This window comes from Sciurus carolinensis, chromosome 14, assembly GCF_902686445.1.
Source record: "Sciurus carolinensis chromosome 14, mSciCar1.2, whole genome shotgun sequence".
NCBI lineage: Eukaryota > Metazoa > Chordata > Mammalia > Rodentia > Sciuridae > Sciurus > Sciurus carolinensis.
In genome coordinates, this window is record NC_062226.1 from 63,404,970 (window position 1) to 63,423,732 (window position 18,763).

General features: G+C 40.4%; 1 protein-coding gene and 1 pseudogene across 4 annotated transcripts in view; one reads left to right on the forward strand and one right to left on the reverse strand.

The window, feature by feature from the left end:
* The window catches only part of Gldc (glycine decarboxylase), a 95,382-nt gene that overhangs the window by 28,540 nt on the left and 48,079 nt on the right, over positions 1 to 18,763 (forward strand). For all 4 annotated transcript variants that reach the window (XR_007105031.1, XM_047525447.1, XM_047525445.1 and 1 more), the window contains exons 4-11: positions 343 to 507; positions 5,222 to 5,299; positions 6,737 to 6,884; positions 7,208 to 7,404; positions 9,747 to 9,843; positions 16,135 to 16,240; positions 17,735 to 17,874; positions 18,404 to 18,484. Coding sequence is in view for 3 of the 4 variants with exons in the window: in XM_047525447.1 (XP_047381403.1) it covers positions 343 to 507; positions 5,222 to 5,299; positions 6,737 to 6,884; positions 7,208 to 7,404; positions 9,747 to 9,843; positions 16,135 to 16,240; positions 17,735 to 17,874; positions 18,404 to 18,484 (1,012 nt within the window). In the remaining variant the exon portion in view is untranslated. The remainder of the gene's footprint in view (positions 1 to 342; positions 508 to 5,221; positions 5,300 to 6,736; positions 6,885 to 7,207; positions 7,405 to 9,746; positions 9,844 to 16,134; positions 16,241 to 17,734; positions 17,875 to 18,403; positions 18,485 to 18,763) is intronic.
* LOC124964785 (guanine nucleotide-binding protein G(I)/G(S)/G(T) subunit beta-1-like) lies at positions 2,886 to 3,859 on the reverse strand (annotated as a pseudogene).

Consider the following 18,763-nt stretch of genomic DNA (forward strand, 5'->3'; position numbering starts at 1 on the left):
ATTGAGACCCTGTCTCAAAATAAAAAATTAAAAGGTCTGGGCATTTAGTTCAATGGTAAAATGTCCCAGGTTCAATCCCCTGTGCTCACCTTTCTCACAAATAGTAACATAGGTTAAAAAAAAAAATTGTAGAGGAAGAAAGATAAGCACTGATTATCCTCCAAACAAAGGATAATATTTTTACTATGATTTAATTCTGCTCTCCCTTACAAAAGCCAAAAGGGATCCTTACTGATGTATAAATTCTTAAGAGATTCAGGTACTGAATTCTAAAATGAAGGCATTTCATGAGCTTCTCTAAGCATCAGACAGTTTGAGCATGGTCTTGTGTTTCCCTCCCAGGGTCACCCAGTATACCCCATACCAGCCAGAGGTGTCTCAGGGGAGGCTGGAGAGTTTACTCAACTACCAGACGATGGTGTGTGACATCACAGGCATGGACATGGCCAACGCATCTCTGCTGGATGAGGCGACTGCGGCTGCAGAGGCCATGCAGCTATGCCACAGGTGAGAGATTCAGCCTGGGGTTCCCTCCAGGACAGAGACATCCTCCAATGTCCCTGTCAGTGCATCTGTGACTTGTCTCTCTCTCTCTCTCTCACACACATATTGGTATACATGAGAAACAATGTATTGGTAACACTGCATTAGTTAGCTGAGGTAACCAAAAAATCTGATTGATATAATAGTGGTTTTTGAAAAGCCACTATTGCTTAACATTACATAAGAGAGATATTTCATTTTCTCTTACATAATGTTAAGTCCAAAGATAACATTAACTTCAGGGATGTTATGGCATCCCTGAGATATTACCAAGGACCCATGTCTGTCTCTCTGCCATCTTTAGCAGGCTTCATCCTCGTGGTCAGCGGATGGCTGTGGGAGCTCTGGTGGTCACATCTATACTCAGGAAGAAGGAAAGGATAAAGGGGACTGCTAGTTAAATACATCCTGTTTAAAAAGGTTTTTGGAAGCCCTCACTCAATAACTTCCACTTATATTTCATTGATCACCCTTTCCTGCAGGTAAACCTGGGGAAATAAGGTGTGTTTAGATGGGTATATTGCTGCACCCAACATTTTGGGTGTCTGTTACTTTGGGGTGAAGGAACGAATGAATACTGGGAGGAATTGGTAATATGGAATGTAGTATGTAATGAGTATCATACTCTTACGACGATATCGTACTCAGGTTACATTAATATCTGAGTGGGTTTTTTCTAACCTTGTTTTCTTTTCCTGTTTTATAATACATCGTGAGTACCTCTCGATTTCCTTAGTCTGCTTTCTATGCCACGACTTATGTCTCCATGGTAGTACTCAAGTGCATGGAAGCACTGTGATTTATTTAACTTCCTCTCTATTCTTTGTTTCTACCACGTATTATTAGTAATAACATTTCATGTGCAGCCCTATCATAAATCTTTGTCAAAACTTCTGATTATTTCCTGAGAATTCATTTTTAGAAGTAGTTACTGTGTTGTGATGTACAGTTAATTTTTCTTCCGTTCCTCACCTTCCTTAATTCTCTGCCTTGTGAGTGTGTTAGAGCATACCTTCCTGGTAGAATTCTCATGCTGATGGTCATCTGGTAAATCTACCCATGTTCACGGGGTGTCTGTCTGGTCCCGAATGTCCATGGAGTTCTATTTCTTGGCTCTGGCAGATTGGGGGTGAAAGAAGAGGCCCAAACTCACTCAGCAAATGTGGAGGTCCCTATGGTGGATTCCAGCCATAGGCCCTTCTGCTTCCTGAGCAGCCTTAGGGTGAGTTCAGGTTCTTCTCTCTGTGGGGGAATGGACGGCTACAAAGAAATGTCATCCATCTATGCCTCTGGTTACTAGTTTCAGCTTTTATTATTATTTTTCCTTTGGATGGTACTGGGTTTGAACCCGAGGCCTTAAGTGTGTTAGACAAGTGCTCTACCACTGAGCTACATCCTGACCCATACACCTATGGAGGGAGACACAGAGAGAGACAGAGACAGAGAGACAGAGATGAGGCCTGGATAAGTTGCCCAGGCTGTCTTCAAATTTGGGATCCTCCTGCTTTAGCCTCCCCGGTAGCTGGGATTACAGGCATGTGTCAGTATACCTGGTTATTCTGTTTTTCACTGATTTTCTAGTCTTTCTTATTGCTACCATCTATCTGCTCTCCCTCTCCCTCTCCTTCTTCTTCTTCTTTTTTTTTTTTTTTTTTTTCCTTTTTGGTACTGGGGATTGAACCCAGAGTTGCTTAACCACTTAGCTAGCTTAACCACTTAGCTACACCCCCAGCCCTTTTATTTTTTATTTAGAGACAGGGTCTCACTAAGTTGCTGAGGGCCTCACTAAGTGGCTGAGGCTGGCTGTGAGTTTGCCCTCCTGCCACAGCGTGCCACCTGCCCCTCCCCTCTGCCCCAGCCTCTGGGATTACAGACTGCATTACCACTCCCAGCTTCCCTTGCCTCTTTGTTATGTGGAAAAGTTCACCTCACACTTGCAGAGCCCAGGGGCTTTCTACTCATGGGCTGCTCACTCTCTGCAAAAGGCCTGACTTGCATCTTCCCTGCATTCTCATTCCTTGATGTCTGCATTTAGCATTAATCTTTTTTTTTTTCTGGTTAACATGTTTAGTGTAGTATTTGCTTTTAAAACTCATCAGAAAACGAAGACAATGGCCCCAGAAGGAATGCACAGTTTGTTTTAGTTTATAGCACAAAGATCTTTTCTCTTAATGGGAATCTGCTCTTGGTTTCAGCAATAGGTAAAGGAAAAAGGTCTTGCCCTTTGAAGTTCTGAGGGGAGGTGTGGGTGTCCCTGTTGGTATGCTGGATAGGATATGCTGTCACTGCAGCCCTTCAAGGTCAGAAAGGTCTTCTAGTCTCTGTGGCGTCCACCTGTGGTGTTAGTTCCAGATCTTGAGGAAGCTGCCACAGGACCCTGTTGCCATGGCCATGCCATCATCGGTCACCCCCTGTCTGCTTTGAGTGCATCCCAGACACTGCAGTTGAAGTCATCTGCACCTGGACAGCAGCAGGCACCCACTCTTGGAGAAGGACACAGACGTGATCCCGCATATGATGTTGTCATGGGAGGTCTTAAGCTTTTGGTCTGCACTGAGGTCAAACAGCCTGCAGGTGGCATCATCCCAGCTGGTGGCAAATACATTGCCGTTTGGAAAGAAGCAGATGGCATTGATGTCCATCCGAATGGTGGCCTATGAAGGTCTGTCTGCACATCCCCTCCTGGACATCCCAGAGCTTGGCCCAAGCATCACAAAGCATCAGAGACAAACAGTCTGGTGTCAGGAGCAAGAGACAGGCTCATGACATCTCCAGTGTGTCCAGTAAATGTGGTCGTCTGCTGGCCAGTCTGTGTCCCAAAGAGCACACGTGATGTCTCCAGAGCGGGTGATGATCTGATTGTCACCCAAGAATCTGCAACAGGACAAGTAACCTGTCAGCTCACTATTCACAATGCACATTCCCTTTGTGAGTTTCCAGGATGTAAATGGAGCAAATTGTTGTTCAGGCCACCACAGGCCATGTAGTTCCCAGGAGGGGCGTAAGCACAGGTCATGACCTAGGAAGAGTGCAGAGGAATGGCCTGGACCTTTTTTCTGGTGTAGCTATCCCCCGTAATGAGCCTTCCGCCCTGTGAACCGCTGACAAGAAGACTGGAATCTGTGCCCCAATGCATCGGGTAGATCTTGGCCAGGTGCCCCCTCAGTGTTCTCCTGGTGTGCATCTGGATTCTTCCCACTGGGTCGATGATGTTTGTGATCCGGCAGAGAGTTACATCTGCACATGCTTTTCAAGCATCTCTAATTTGGTTTTTAAGTTGTTCTGCCTGCTGCCACGACTGGTCAAATTCACTCATCTGCAGTTCTTAGTGCTCTCCATGCCACCTCAAAGGATCGGGCATCTTAATTCGGAAGTGCTTCTGGTCTGAATTCCAGCACATATAACTTTGTCTCTCCCTGACCCGACACCTTGACTCGCCCATGCCGCCATCTGGTGGTCGTGCTTGCAGCCCGCAGGCAGAGCTGGCGAGACTGGTTGGGTCGCTGCGGTCCCTGCCACTGCCCTCAAACGCCTCCAGTCATCCAGATGGGCGCGGCGGCCCCGTAGCTTTACTCTTGAGAAGCAGCCCAAAGAGCTTATTTCTAGAAAAAAAAAATTAAAATAGTGCTGTTTCTGTTTGCACTTCAGGTCATCGAGGCCCTCAGAGTTCTTTTTCTCCAGGTTTATTTAGATTCAGACTGTGCATTCAATGCATTGTGCATTGGACAACCAACCATTTTTGTATTTTCCCGATTCTACCAATTCCTTTATTAAACTTCTTATAAAATACCTGTACACTGTGAAAAAGATCCAGACAGTCGAGTGGGATATAAGAAAAGTAAAACCTGCTGTTTTCTCGTCTTAGTCCTCTGAAGCCACTGTTAATAGTACATTATGTCTCCTTCTGGGATATTAAGCATGTAGCACAGTGCCGGTGTACAAACCCACATGTTTTTTCTTTTTATCCCAATGTGTTCATGATAAGGAATTGTGAGCTCCCATACCACTTTTGTTGCTTGAAACCATGGGATGGTTGAAAGTTCCCAGGGTGTGGATCTCACTGGTTCCACTCTGCTCTTTGTGGTCCTGTACACCTCACAACCCACGTCCTTTTCTTCTTGTATTGAGTGAAGGAACTTAATTTAGATGTATTTTTTAAATATTCCTCTTGCCAATAAAATTCTAAAATATATTTATGAGATTTGTTTTAATTTTCATTTGTATCTAACCATTGGCCTTTTCTTTGTTATTGTGGTATATTTTTTAAAAATTTGAGCCATTTTTCCAGGTGTAGGGTGCATGCCTGTAATCCCAGCACCTTGGGAGGCTGAGGAAGATTGCAAGTTCAAGGCCAACCTCAGCACCTTAACAAGACCCTGTCTCAAAATTTAAAAAATGAAAAGGACTGGGATTAGAACTCAGTGGTAAAGTGCCTCTGGGATCAATCCCTAGTATGAAGAAAAATAAAAAAATGATTTGAACCATTGTAAGACTGCTTTTACTAAATGGGGTTAGAATGGGAATCTGATTTAAGTGGAATCACAGTTAATATCACTAGGAATTAATGACTTGGTACTTTTTGCACTATACTCAGTCGTTGCTAAGTGCCATGTTTGCTTTGCATTCTCAGATACTTTGATTTTTTAATGTTCATGTTTGTGCTTTTTCTTTTCAATAGATACAACAAGAGGAGGAAATTTTTTGTTGACCCTCGTTGCCACCCACAAACGATAGCTGTCATCCAGACTCGAGCCAAGTAATTAACTTTATTTTAAACCCAGAGTAATATCATTCTCATCTCTTGCTCTTTCTCACTTCCAATCTGATTAGAGGTGAATCTGCTTTTTGTTGGGGCCTTTGAGTTTTATTTTCCCTCCTACTTTCTTCCAGGGATTTCTGTGGCAACCTCACTGTCATAATCAAGGGGGATACACAGTGGATTTAGTCACTTTGCTTCTCAGTAATTTACCATGCTGTTTCTGTTACCGCAAAAAGACCCGGGTAAATGCAAACTTCACGAATCAGCCAAAAGTTTTTATTCAGGAAAGGAGTCATGGTTCTGATGGACCCACTTTCCTGGTGGAAAATGAGTCACTGAACAAAGACAGGGACTGGGTTTATATAAATTATTTTGAGAGGTGGTCTAATGAGCATATCGGTTTTCTTGGACACTCAAGAATTTGAACTTTTTTAGGTTAGGGGACTGTGGGCAGCATCTGGAGAGAATTTACAGTTGAAGGAGATTAACACTTCTCAGAGACTGTTACTTTAGGGGTGATAAAACACCTCCTCCTTGTCTGCAACCAGCACATGGAAAACATTTGTCTTGGGAGGTGACCTTCTTTTTCACTCCCTTTTCCCCAGGCCATGTTGTCTTGGAGAGTTTTCTTTTTCCATGTCTATTAGTTTCATTGTCTTTTTTATTAAAAAAAACATATATATGTGTATTTATATATATATATATATATATATATATATATATATAACATATATATATCTTATTTCAAGTGTTTCAGGAAGTTTAAAAAACAAAGGGAAAAATAGAACTCACTTGTAAGTATTATGATTTTTTTATGTATCCCCTGCAAACAGTTTGGGGGAACCCACATGATACCTAGGTGTAATACAGTGGAAGGTGTATTGCATTTGTTTAGTTCTCTAATCAGATGAACAGACCTAGCACCACCTCCACTTGTGTGCCTTTGCTTTCTCCTTTGGAAACACCTGGCATTCTTCCCCCACCCCACACAGCCATCCCTGTACCCCTTCAGAAGTTTTTCTAACATGATCATAGAGTTTTAGAAATCTAAGGAAGTTCTTCCTCCTTGTCTTACTAATGTTTTTCCACTTACCTAAAAGTGATCCAAGGTCAAAGTGGTGGTGGTTCTGTTGTTTTAGCTGTTGTTCCTATTGCCCTAGGAAGTGGTGCTCCTGGTTCTCCCTCAGTAGTAGGTTCTCCTGGGAAAGGTTGAAGGAGGGGAGTGCTGGGGGTAGAAGAGAGGGGGAGAAGCTGAGCTGTGGATGCCCTGGGGTTGGTGTGAGGCCCTGTTACCATGGAGGGGCCAGGTATGAAGAGGGTGGGGCTGGGAGGACACAGAAAATGAATGCTGTTTCACTGAAAAGAAAATATAGTTCATTTAATTTTTCCTTGTAAAATGAAGGCATGATTGTTCTTTGTCTTCTTTTTTTCCAGATACCGTGAGGTCCTCATTGAGCTGAAGTTACCCCATGAAATGGACTTCAGTGGAAAAGATGTCAGTGGGGTGTTGTTCCAGTACCCAGACACTGAGGGGAAGGTGGAAGATTTTACAGAGCTTGTAGAGAGAGCCCATGAGACTGGGGTAGGCAGACCCCTTGGGGGAGTTCAGGGAAGTGTGTCCCAGCATTTGTCTATCTATCCATCTATCTTTTGCTTCGTCTTAATTTCTTTACCGTTATCATAGGGAATTGTGAAACTCCTACCTATTCCTTTCTCTTGGTTTATTTTGTTCACCTGATTCCTGGCACACAGCAGGCACTCTGAATATTTGTTGAAAGAATGAAGGAGTAAATGGAGTTCACAGAACACGAGCCAGCTCTGCCTTTGTACCTGTCATAGATTATTTGTCATGTCCTCTGTTCTTAGGAAGGTAGCAACTACTCCACCCTTTCTTTTCCTTTCCAGAGCTTGACCTGCTGTGCTACTGACCTTCTAGCCCTGTGTATCTTGAGGCCACCTGGAGAGTTTGGGGTGGATATTGCCCTGGGCAACTCACAGAGATTTGGAGTGCCACTGGGCTATGGTGGACCACATGCCGCCTTTTTTGCTGTCAAAGAAAGCTTGGTGAGGATGATGCCTGGAAGGATGGTGGGGGTAACAAGGTAAAGCAGCCCCTGTGTCCCACCCCATCCCCTTTATTGTGGCTCCTTCTGATCACAAATGTTGATTTTCCTTGGAATTTAACTGGGCATGTTGAGTTAATTAAAGAAATGTACAAAACAGATTAAAATGAGAGTCTGGAATATGAACTAGTACTTCTCAAACACCCTACATTTTGTACATATTTGAAGAAGTGTGTGTATAATTTAGAATGTATTGGTGTTTAGTCATGTAAGTACATTCGTTTAGGTTGACAGAAGCTTTAAGACACTAACTATTTTAGGTGTGTTTGGTGTCTACCTAGTTTCCTTGTCAAAAGTATTCTCACGCCACATAGTTACGTAAAGACACGTGCAATGAGAGATGATGAAGAGCACATTCAGTGATTCCTATCACTTCTCAGAGGTATCTGCCACTTTTCAGATGTACTTTCTTGAGTGCTTCTTATTTACGAAGCTTCTCAGATGAAGAATTGAGGAGTGCCAGGACTATTATTGGGGATATTTATTATTTATTTTTTTTGGGTGCTGGGGATCGAACCCAGGGCCTTGTGCTTGCAAGGCAAGCACTCTACCGACTGAGCTATCTCCCCAGCCCCTATTATTGGGGATATTTAGCATCATTGTTTTGCTAAAAGCTGGACTACTGAGCATAGTGAATGATGTAAGGGTGACATAAAATTTTGAAATACTCTCAATTTGTGTAACAACTTTTTAGTGTAGGAGCAGTTTCATCAACTACTCTTGCATAGGCTTATTTTATTGATGCCTCTTTCTTCATCAGAGATGAGACAGAGGGCTTTCATTTAAAAAATTTTTTAAAAAAATTCTAATTAGTTATACATGACAGTAGAAAGCATTTTGACACATCATACATAAATGGAGTATAACTGCTCATTTGTCTGGTTGTACATGATGTAGAATCACACTGGTCATGTAATCATATATGTACATAGGGTAACAAAGTCTGATTCATTCTACTATCCTTCCTATCCCCATGCCTCCTCCCCTCCCTTCACTCCCCTCTGTCTAGTCCAAAATAGTTCTATTCTCTACCCCCTGTCCCAATGTGATTTAGCAGAGAAAACATTCAGCCTTTGGTTCTTTGGGATTGACTTATTTCACTTAGCATAATATTCTCTAGATCCATCCATTTACCAGCAAATGCCATAATTTCATTCTTCTTTAAGACTGAGTAATATTCCATTTTGTATATATACCACATTTTCTTTATCCATTCATCTGTGGAAGGGCACCTAGGTTGGTTCCACAATCTAGCTGTTGTAAATGGAGCTGCTATAAACATTGATGTGGCTGCATCATTGTAGTATGCTGATTTTAAGTCTTTGGGTATAGGCCAAGGAGTGGGATGACTGGATCAAATGGTGGTTCCATTCCAAGTTTTCTGAAGAATTTTTATACTGCTTTCCAGAGTAGTTTCACCAATTTTCAGTCCTATCAGCAATGTATAAATATAACTTTTCCCTCACATCCTTGCCAAAATTTATTGTTGCTTGTATGCTTGATGATTGCCATTTGAGACAGAGGGCTTTCTAATTTAAAAAGTTAGTATATTAATTATTGTCAGGTGTTTTGTTTTTTCATTTGTTTGGTACCAGGGATTGAATTCAGGGACACCCAGCCACTGAGCCACATCCCCAGTCCTATTTTGTATTTTATTTAGAGACAGGGTCTCACTGAGTTGCTTAGGACCTTGCTAAGTTTCAGAGGCTGACTTTGAACTCGAAATCCTCCCATCTCAGCCTCCCTGAGCCTCTGGGATCACAGGCCAGTGCCAACCATGCCTGGCTTATTGGCTTATTTTGATAATGAACTTTTTTCTTTCTGAAAAGTGGACCCCATGAGTTATAGGTTGATGAAGTTTTAGATCGAGTCTTGTCTTATCAAAATTTCCATTTGTATTAGGGAGAGGAATATTTTAGAAGCAAGTAAGCCTATTAAGATTATTTTTTGTGTGATAATAGCATTCAGTTCTTTTTGTACTTCTGGTACAAAAATTCAATTTTGTCAAGTATTTCCCTTTTTCCTCTGTTGCCAAGAAGCTCAGAGTAAAGTTTAATTTAACATTATTATGTTAGGCAGTATATTCCTGGGAACTTTTATTTCCATATTTCTAGCCTTATTGTATATGAGTGCCTCTAAAGTATAAACTAAAACGCATTTAGTCCTACTTAAAAGAAAAAGTTTTGGAAATTTCTTTTGAACTCACACCCAAGTGAATTTTCTGAATTCACTTCATCTGGGAAGGAAAGAAGCTGTTCTGCCGATGGCACCTCCTAGTGCTATGATTACCTGTGCTAACTGGACACCTTGTCTTGGTCCAGGGATGCCGCTGGGAAAGAAGTGTATCGTCTTGCTCTTCAAACCAGGGAGCAACACATCCGGAGAGACAAAGCTACCAGCAACATCTGCACAGCTCAGGTAAATCACGTATCTGACCTGAGTACCAAACTGCAGAAGTGAGCTGCCGGGGTCCAGCCCTAGCAGGTGATGGAGTAGGCGTCGGTGAGGTGGAGAACAAAGCAACACAAACTCAAGGAATGGATGCTAAGTTCTAAGTTTTATTTTTCCCAGCCAGCTTTTTATACATTAAAAGGTAGGCAGTTACACATGTTTTTTCAGAACAGGAAAAAGTCACAAGAAGAAAAACAAAAATATCTTGTATGATCATTATTAGACTAGACAATGAAGTATTCTCATTATTCTAGTAATTGTTTACTTGTGATAACCTATAACTAAACAATAAGACATATTAATATTTAACTGATCATAAAGGTTAAAGCAAGTTCAGTAGAGTTGAATAAACGTCAGTCATGTGACTACTGCTGTAGTTAATAAATGCTAGACATTTTGAGCTAACAAATATATGATATCGTCTCATACTGTGTGAAATTAACATTGAGGAACCCTTTATTTCTTCTGTTCCTATTATTCCTTCCTGATGGGGTTGGAATTATTTGCCTACGTGTTTCAGGTCATCTGAGAGTAGTCAACAGGGGATCGGCAGCTAGAATCTGTTTTTGTATTTTCTCATAGCAGTCTTGGTTACTCAGAGTTTCATAGCAAATGAGTAAATCTGAAATCACTGTTCCATAAGAAGTCTGATTTTTATGTTCTAACCCTGGTTCTGTTAAGACCCCTATTTTCAGGGAAAACACATAAAGCATTAATAGTAAACCTACACATATTAAGCAAGCAAGGAAGGAAAGCCCACAACCCAAATTCCCAATGAGATGAGACTTTGCAAACATCTTTATTACTCAGCAGAATCCTTGTCAAGCACTGAGGGGAATGCAGGTGGCGTAACAGTGAGCTACCTTACAATCTGCAGGAATGAGCTACTTGTTCATTCATTCCTCTGATCACTCATTCCCCAGCTGCTGAATAGTGTGCACACCAGAAAGGCAAGATCTTGATAGAGAAGTCTTGTGGTCTTGTCAGAACCAAAATAGAGTGTCTTTTACTGATGTTCTGTGTAGGCACACGTATCACCTATGTATTCACTTCATCATGAGTGTTTTAATAAAAAACAAAGAACATTTTTCATTTTTATTTTACCTAAAAAACACATCTTCAGATCTTGGACAGGCTAGAGAAAAGACAAAGGGGCTATTCTTGATTATTATTTTTTTTTTTTTTAATTAGCTTGTCTTTTAAGAGTGTTTATGACAGATGGGGATCAGCGTCTGTACCTTTCTTGGCCATGGGGCAGATCCATTCTGGGTGGAGATTGGGGCACTCTCTTTAAGACTGGAAAGGACATGCTCCAGGAGTAGGATCTGGAGGGCAGAGGTGCTGGAGGGGATGGTCCACATTGGCCAACTGTTGGTGGTTATGGGGCACTCTGAGTTCATGAAAAGCATTCCTGAAAAGGATGGGATAAACGGAGGCACTTTCTGGGCTTTTGACCTTCATCAAAGTTGCTCCAAGACTTAGGTCAGAGGGTTTTGAAACCCAACCAACTCTTAGGACCAAGTGGAAGACAACTCCTGAGCATAGTGTCCTTGCTAGGTGCATCTCTTCCACTAAGGGTTAGGGAAAATGAAAAATCTCAGACACTTCAGTGGGAGGTTTGGCATTCTTACTTCTGAGGGTTTTAGCTCCAAGAACCACCGGTAGGTTTTAGAACACGTTTCCACATTAGCAGTGGATAATAAGGTCTTTCTAAAGTTGGTTATACAGCCACTGCTCTTGATAATTTTCCTGTTTTTTTCTGCATCACTTTTGGCCTCAGGAAGGTGGCTACCCATTTTCAGGTGAAAGATCTTCCAGTCAGCCAGTGGCACAGGAAGGAGCCAGTTGTTAAAGGCTTTGTTTGCCTTGAACAATAAATTGATCTTTATATGATGCTTTTCCTTTCTGCAATTTCTGCTCCATTTGTTGAATCCTCTGCTTCTGTGTCTTCTCTTCCTTGGCAGCTGACTGCTCCTATCTTGCCCTTTATGCCCATGTCCTTCCAGAAGTTGTTTGGTCCTGAGTCTATTCAGGGCCTCAGTTTCCTGCTTCCAGGGTTGAAATTCATTTTCCAGGCCAACTGGGGCTGCCTTCAGGGAACAAAAGTTATGTTTCTGCTTCTTAATCTATTCCAGTTCACATATAGCCCATATTTCATTGTTTACCTTGGGTTGTAAAAGCTCTATATATTTTTTTGTTTTGGTACTGGGGTTCAACCCCAGCCCTTTTTATTTTTTATTTTGAGACAGGGTCTTGCTAAGTTGCTTAAGGCCTCACTAAGTTGCTGAGGCTGGCTTTGAATTTGCGATCCTCCTGCCTCAGCCTCCTGAGTCCCTGAGATTACAAATGTGTGCCACCATGCTAGCAACTATCTTTAAAAAAAAAAAAAAAAAAAAGCAATTATTAAAATTATGTTTGCCCCTGGAATTGCCAAACTTGTCTGGTTTTTGTCTTTTCATTTTGGTAATCTTCTAATTCTCCATCATCTATGTTTCTTTTTGTAACTGTTGCATAAAACAGCTATGCATATAGCTCCACCATTGGCCTGTTTGTGAGCATGGAATTACCCTTCTTCGTTAGGAGATGACTGATGTATTTTGAGTTGTTCCTTCTGTGCTGTACATTGCTGGCCTTCTGCTTCTTGTAGCAACTAGTTCATATTCTTTTCGATGCTGCATTTTTGCTCTTGGCATTATAGGGTCCAAAATGGATTTCTCTTATTTTTGAATCGTTAATGGGGCATGACTGTTTTTTAAAACATCTCTGGAAGTCTCTTAATGGATTATTTTAAAAATCCTTCTATAAACTTGTGACATTACAGATGTTGGAATTCTCATCATGTTCTCTTTATGTTCTCCTATTTCTCACTGTCAGCCACAGATTGCTCTTTTTTTAGCTTTTCCAAAGTCAGGTGCATTGAGAAACAATTTACATTTCATTAGCTTTAAAAAAAAATTTTTTTTATTGAGCTACAACTCACCACCAAATTCACCAATTTAAAGTATACAGTTCAGTGGATTTTAGTATATTCACAGAGTTGTGCAACTATCAGAGTATTTAATTTCAGAATATTTTCATCACTCCAAAAAGAGACCTTTTCCCATTGAGCAGTCATTCCTCATACCTCTCCCTTCACGTAGCACCTGACAATCTACTTTCTATCTCTATGGATTTGCCTACTCTGGGTGGTTCATATAAAGGGGATTGTACAACACAGGGACTTTTGTGCAATGACTTCTTTAAATTCGCCTGTTTTCAAGGTTCATCCATATTGTAACATGAATTGGTTCTTTATTTTTATGGATAAAATTGGTTCTTTATTTTTATGAATAATAGTTTCCTGTGTGGATGTACTACATTTTGTCTATCCACTAATCCCCTGATGGACATTTGCATTGTTTCCACTTTAGGACATTATAAACAAGGTTTCTGTAAACATTTTTTGTGCAAGTTTTTGTGCAAACATGTTTTCAGTTCTTTTGGATAGATGCCCAGGAGTGGAATTACTGGATCATATGAAAATTCTACATTTAACTTTTTGAGAAACTTCAGACTATTTACCAAAATGGTTGCACCCATTTACATTCCTACCAGCAGATGAAGGTTTGAATTTTTCCACATTTTCCCCAAAACTTGTTACTGCCTGTCTCTTTTGGGTCTAGCCATCCTCATGGGTATGAAGTGGTATCTTGCTGTGCTTTTGATTTGCATTTTCCTAATAACTCATGACTTTGAACATCTTTTCATGATTACTTGTTACCTTTCATTAGATATCTTGATTATATTTTTTAAGTTTCTCTATCAAAGAAATTTGAATTTTCTGTTCTCTTTGTTTCTCTGATCTTGCTATTCTAATGCCTTTTCAAACTGAGCACTGAAAAAAATGCTTTTCAAAGGTTTTCATTTTTAATGTAAAAAATTTTTAATTTAGTTTACATCTAGTTTTATTTATCATTTTATTTATTTATCATTTTATTTATTTTTCATTGGTGGGGATTAAGCCCAGGACTTCACAAATGATAGGCAAGCACTGTACCACTGGGTTATACCCTTTTCAAAGATTTCTAAAAGTGATTTTATACTTCTCATCAATTTGTTGTACATTCATATAGTTGTCCAGTCATACAGTCTCCTGTTTGTAGAAAGAGTCATTTCTGAACTAAAAAGGGACTTGAACCAGCCTTCAGAAGGCTGTAGTGAGGGAAGCTTCTAGGGCATTCTATGAATATCAGGCCTGTTTCCTGTTCCCTGGCAGTGTGACCATGAGCATTTGAGCACACTGTGTCCTGGATTCTTTACTTCATGCTGACCCTCTCCACAGGTGCAAAGTGCTGTGATCCTTTATCTATGATTGGTATATGAGGTCTGTAAGCATGTCCCAGGGACTTCCAGTCCAGGAAAGTCTATTTCTTTGTTCCCTGATATCATCTCTTCTTCCTCATTTTCTTCATTGATTGCTAACTTCCTTTATGACATCATTTGCAAGCTGTTTCTTGTTTTGCAATGACCCCCTAGAGCCCCTAGAGAGATTTCTTCTAGCAGAGAAAAGGTGTATCTAACAAAATAGATCCCATATTGAACATTATCCAGCTTTTTAAAAGTATTTATTGTATTTCTCTGTTGAGTACAGTGTCTGTTTTGTGAAATGCCCCTTCCCACCCTGGAGTGATTGGCCATGAAGGTAGACCTTGAACTGTTGACCTTGAACTGCTCACCAAGTGCATTAGAGATCACACTGCTGAACAAGTGAGATAGGAGGGACTGTGGGAGAGTAGAGTGGGCTGGGCAGGTAGCAAATATGAGACTTGAATTTGGACCAGTTCCCTGGGGTGACAGTGACTGGTTGGAATGTTGCAGATTCTAAGGTGAAAGAGCAGTGAGCAATTAGACCAAGAGGAGAAGTAGGAGGTTGGGTCTCCATCATTGTCCCCTGAGACACCACTCATTTTGGCTTCTGACCCTAGTCATCTTCTTTTTATCTCTCCCCCACCCTCTTTCTTGTTCCCCAAGCAGGACCCTCTCACAGAAGCATCCTGAAGTTGGGTCCCTTATCTCAAAGAGTTTCCAATGCTCTTCTTCTCCAATTTCTGGAGAACTCAATTCAACTCAACTCACACATCCCTATAAATACTTTTTTGAAACTTCAATCCAATGACTAAAAGAGAGATCTTTACTTTAGAAAGTGACCTTGTTTTCACTGGGTCATCCAGTGTATGTCCTACCAGCTCATTTTGGTTTTATTTCTGTTCTTCCCACATTTTTATTTTTGGCAGTCCATGGTCACAATTTCTCCATTTCTTTTATGAGGGCAAGTGTTGGGGATCAAACGCAGAGTTTTTTTTGCAGTACTGGGGATTGAACCCAGGGCCTTGTGCTTGCAAGGCAAACACTCTACCAACTGAGCTGTATCCCCAGCCCTTCAGAACTTTTGATCACATACCAAACTTGCACTTTGCCATTAGCTACAACCCAGCTCCTGATTGGGTGAAATTCAGTTTCTGGTGTTCTATCTGAGACCTCAGGAGAATTGTTATTTCCTGCATTTTGTTTGTTTCTTTTTTTTTTTTTTTTTTTTGGTAAGCAGGGATTGAACCCATGTACACTCAACCACTGAGCCACATTCACAGCCCTTTTTATGTTTTATTTTGAGACAGGTTCTCTCTTAAGTTGCTTAGGGTCTTGCTAAGTTGCTGAGGTTGACTTTGAACATTTAGTCCTCCTGCTTCAGCCTCCCCAGACCCTGGGATCATAGGTGTCCCACCTGGTATCACTGAGTTTTTGAGTGTTTGGAAATTGCTTACTGCTTTAATTAAATTAATTAATTAATTAATTAATTGGCTTTATTCCTGAAGAACTGTTTAAATATAAAATTCTCAGATCTCACTTCTTTCCTCTGAAGTTTTTCTTGCTCCACTGTTTTCCTATATCAAATATTGCTTTTTAATGTCAGATGGCAGCCTGCTTGTCTCCTCATGGGTGTCATGGTTATGTTGCATCAATAAGATTCCCTTTATAGTGATTAAATTTGAAGGTTTAGTATAGTGACTTCAGAGTGTTTCAGATGCTGTCTTTACCATCAGGTAGTCAGGCAGTTCACAAATGGTCCCCGACTACCATAGAAAATGCAGGAAATATGGTCATTTTGTGTAGTTCCTGTTTTCAGTTTTGGCATCCCAAGGCATGTAATTTCTCCCTCCCACTAATCACCTTCTGTGCCATTGTTGCACATGATTCTCTAAATGTTCTTTATTCTTTTAGGCCCTCTTGGCAAATATGGCTGCCATGTTTGCAATCTACCATGGTTCCCACGGGCTGAAGCATATTGCTCGGCGGGTACATAATGCCACTTTGATTTTGTCTGAAGGTGAGTCAATTATCTGTTTCAAAATTTTGAGGCATAACAAGACTGATAAATCTGAGTAAGAAAAATTGAAAACTTGGAGCATGTTTAATACCGAATGCAAAATTCAAAGTCGAATGAGAAACTGGGAAAAATATTTTCAACATCTTTGATAGGCTGAGTGTTAGTAGTTTTAATATATAGAGTGCTCTCTCCATACCCATAAACACAAAAAAGATGAACATTCTGATGGAAAAATGAGCAAAGGACACTAAATGTAATTTAGAAAGAAAGAAATATACAAATAAATGGCCAATGAACATACAAAATTTCAACCTCACTGTTAATGAAGGAAATACAGTGGAAAGAGTATCATAGTATTTGTCTATCACTTTGGCAAAGACTAAGAATGCTGAGCTAGGGGCAATCTACATGCCTGTACTCCCAGTGACTCAGGAGTCTGAGGCAAGAGGATCCCAAGTTTGAGGCCAGCCTCTGCAATTAAGCAAGATCCTGTCTCAAAGTAAAAAAAGGGTTGGTGATATAACTCAGTGGTAGAGTGCCTCTGGGTTCAGTCCCCAGTACCCTAAAAAATAAGAAATGCTGATAACATGTGGGTGACATTTATGGATGACACTTATATATATATCAAATGCTTTAAAAATGTCCCTACAATTTTATCTAGAAATTTTATTTCTAGGAATATATCTAAAAGTCATAATAAAATAAGTATGTAAAGAATGGCCATTCAAACTTTGTTTACAATAGCTGAGTCTTGGAAATAGCCTACAAGTTTGTTTGTTTGTTGCAGCAGTAAACTTGATGTTTAGTAATTAAACTATCACTTAAATTTAAAAAGTGCATAGAAAATAAACATGTTTAAAAACTTCCTTTTTTATAACTGTGTATACTTTTTTACTTTTACATTCAGTCTTTTGTAGAGAGCTTTCAGTATCATTGTTTTTTGAACTATTAGATTATTTTCCTTCATCCTTGTCACAGGGATGGACTTTAGAAACATTTTCCTTCCCCTGCCCCACCCCAAACCAGAAATTTGAAAGAACACAAGGAAAAACAAATAAAACGCAAGATCTGTTTACATAATAAAGTTTAACAATGTGATTAAATTATGGTGTACATCCATGTTTGACAGTTATACAGCTATTGAAAATAATGATAGATATCATGTTTTAGTTATAAAAAAGTACAACAAAATATACATACCCGGTCCCTACCTCGCCCACATGCACATATCACCATTTCTGGAGAAATATATACCAAAATGTAAGCAGTACTGATTCCTTGTTGGTGTTGATGTTGATTTTTCTTCTTTTCTAATCTGTATTTCATAATTTTCTGTAGCATAGTAATAACGGTACCTATTTTTTAAAGCAGCCACCAAAACACTGGCTCGGACCAGGAGTAGTCTGTGGTAGAAGTCCTAATCTCTCTGTGGGATGTCAATGGGTGAGGAGCAGGTTTCTGTGTCAGTGACTGGTGGCTCCCCATCTTGTACAGGTCTTAAGCGAGCAGGGCATCAGCTCCAGCATGACCTATTCTTTGACACCTTGAAGGTTCAGTGTGGCTGCTCAGTGAAAGAGGTCTTGGGCAGGGCCACCCAGCGGCAAATCAATTTTCGGATTTTTGAGGACGGCACAGTAAGTCAAGTTTTCTGCATTTTTACCAATTCCTTAAGTTTTCACGAGTTTTTCTCATTTAAAGCTTTCCTTTTCATTAAAAAAAATATTGGGACTTTGGACACAATATTTGTAAATAACTTCCAGTTTAGAACACTGGGACCTTTTCAAATAGTTTGCCTACAGCTTTCCTCAAGTCTTTGTGTTTTCATACAGACTGTTCAAGGACAAGGCTCTATTAAATGATATAAATAAAGGAAGTTAAGCGGAGAAAAAGTTAAGCATACTTAGTTCTAATAGGAGTGCCCTCGGACTTAACAGCCATCGGACTGTTAGAATCCATAAGTGGCTTGCAGAACTCTAACCTTGTGAGGTCGCAGCCTGGTGTAGTTGCCATCCCTTAAGGGTCAACTTGGACTGACTGGTATACTGATAATTGCAATGACCAGGAATTTTGTTCAGGACTTTCTGCCTTTGATTTTTCCTCTGGTTCCTCCACCGATCTTGGAGTTTAGAGTTGATGTCTTTTGTTTTGTTTTTGTTTCTGTAGCTTGGTATTTCTCTTGATGAAACAGTCAACGAAAAAGACCTAGATGATTTGTTATGGATCTTTGGCTGTGAGTCATCTGCAGTAAGTAAAATAAAATCACGCCTTCCTCATAATGACTCTTAGACGGGGCGTTTAAGATGGCTTTGCCACTTGTGGGCCTGAGTGTGAGGGAGAGAGGGCCCAAGTATGACACTGGGTGGCCTGCTGTTAAAATTATGTCACTGACTGTTCCTTGTTCCTGTGAGTGCTGGCAGCTCAAGGTCATTGTTATAAGGCTCCAGCTAGGACCGTGCAGCCAGGCTAGTTAGAAGTATCACTAATGGTGTTTAATTGAAACTGTTCCTAATACAAAGATTCATG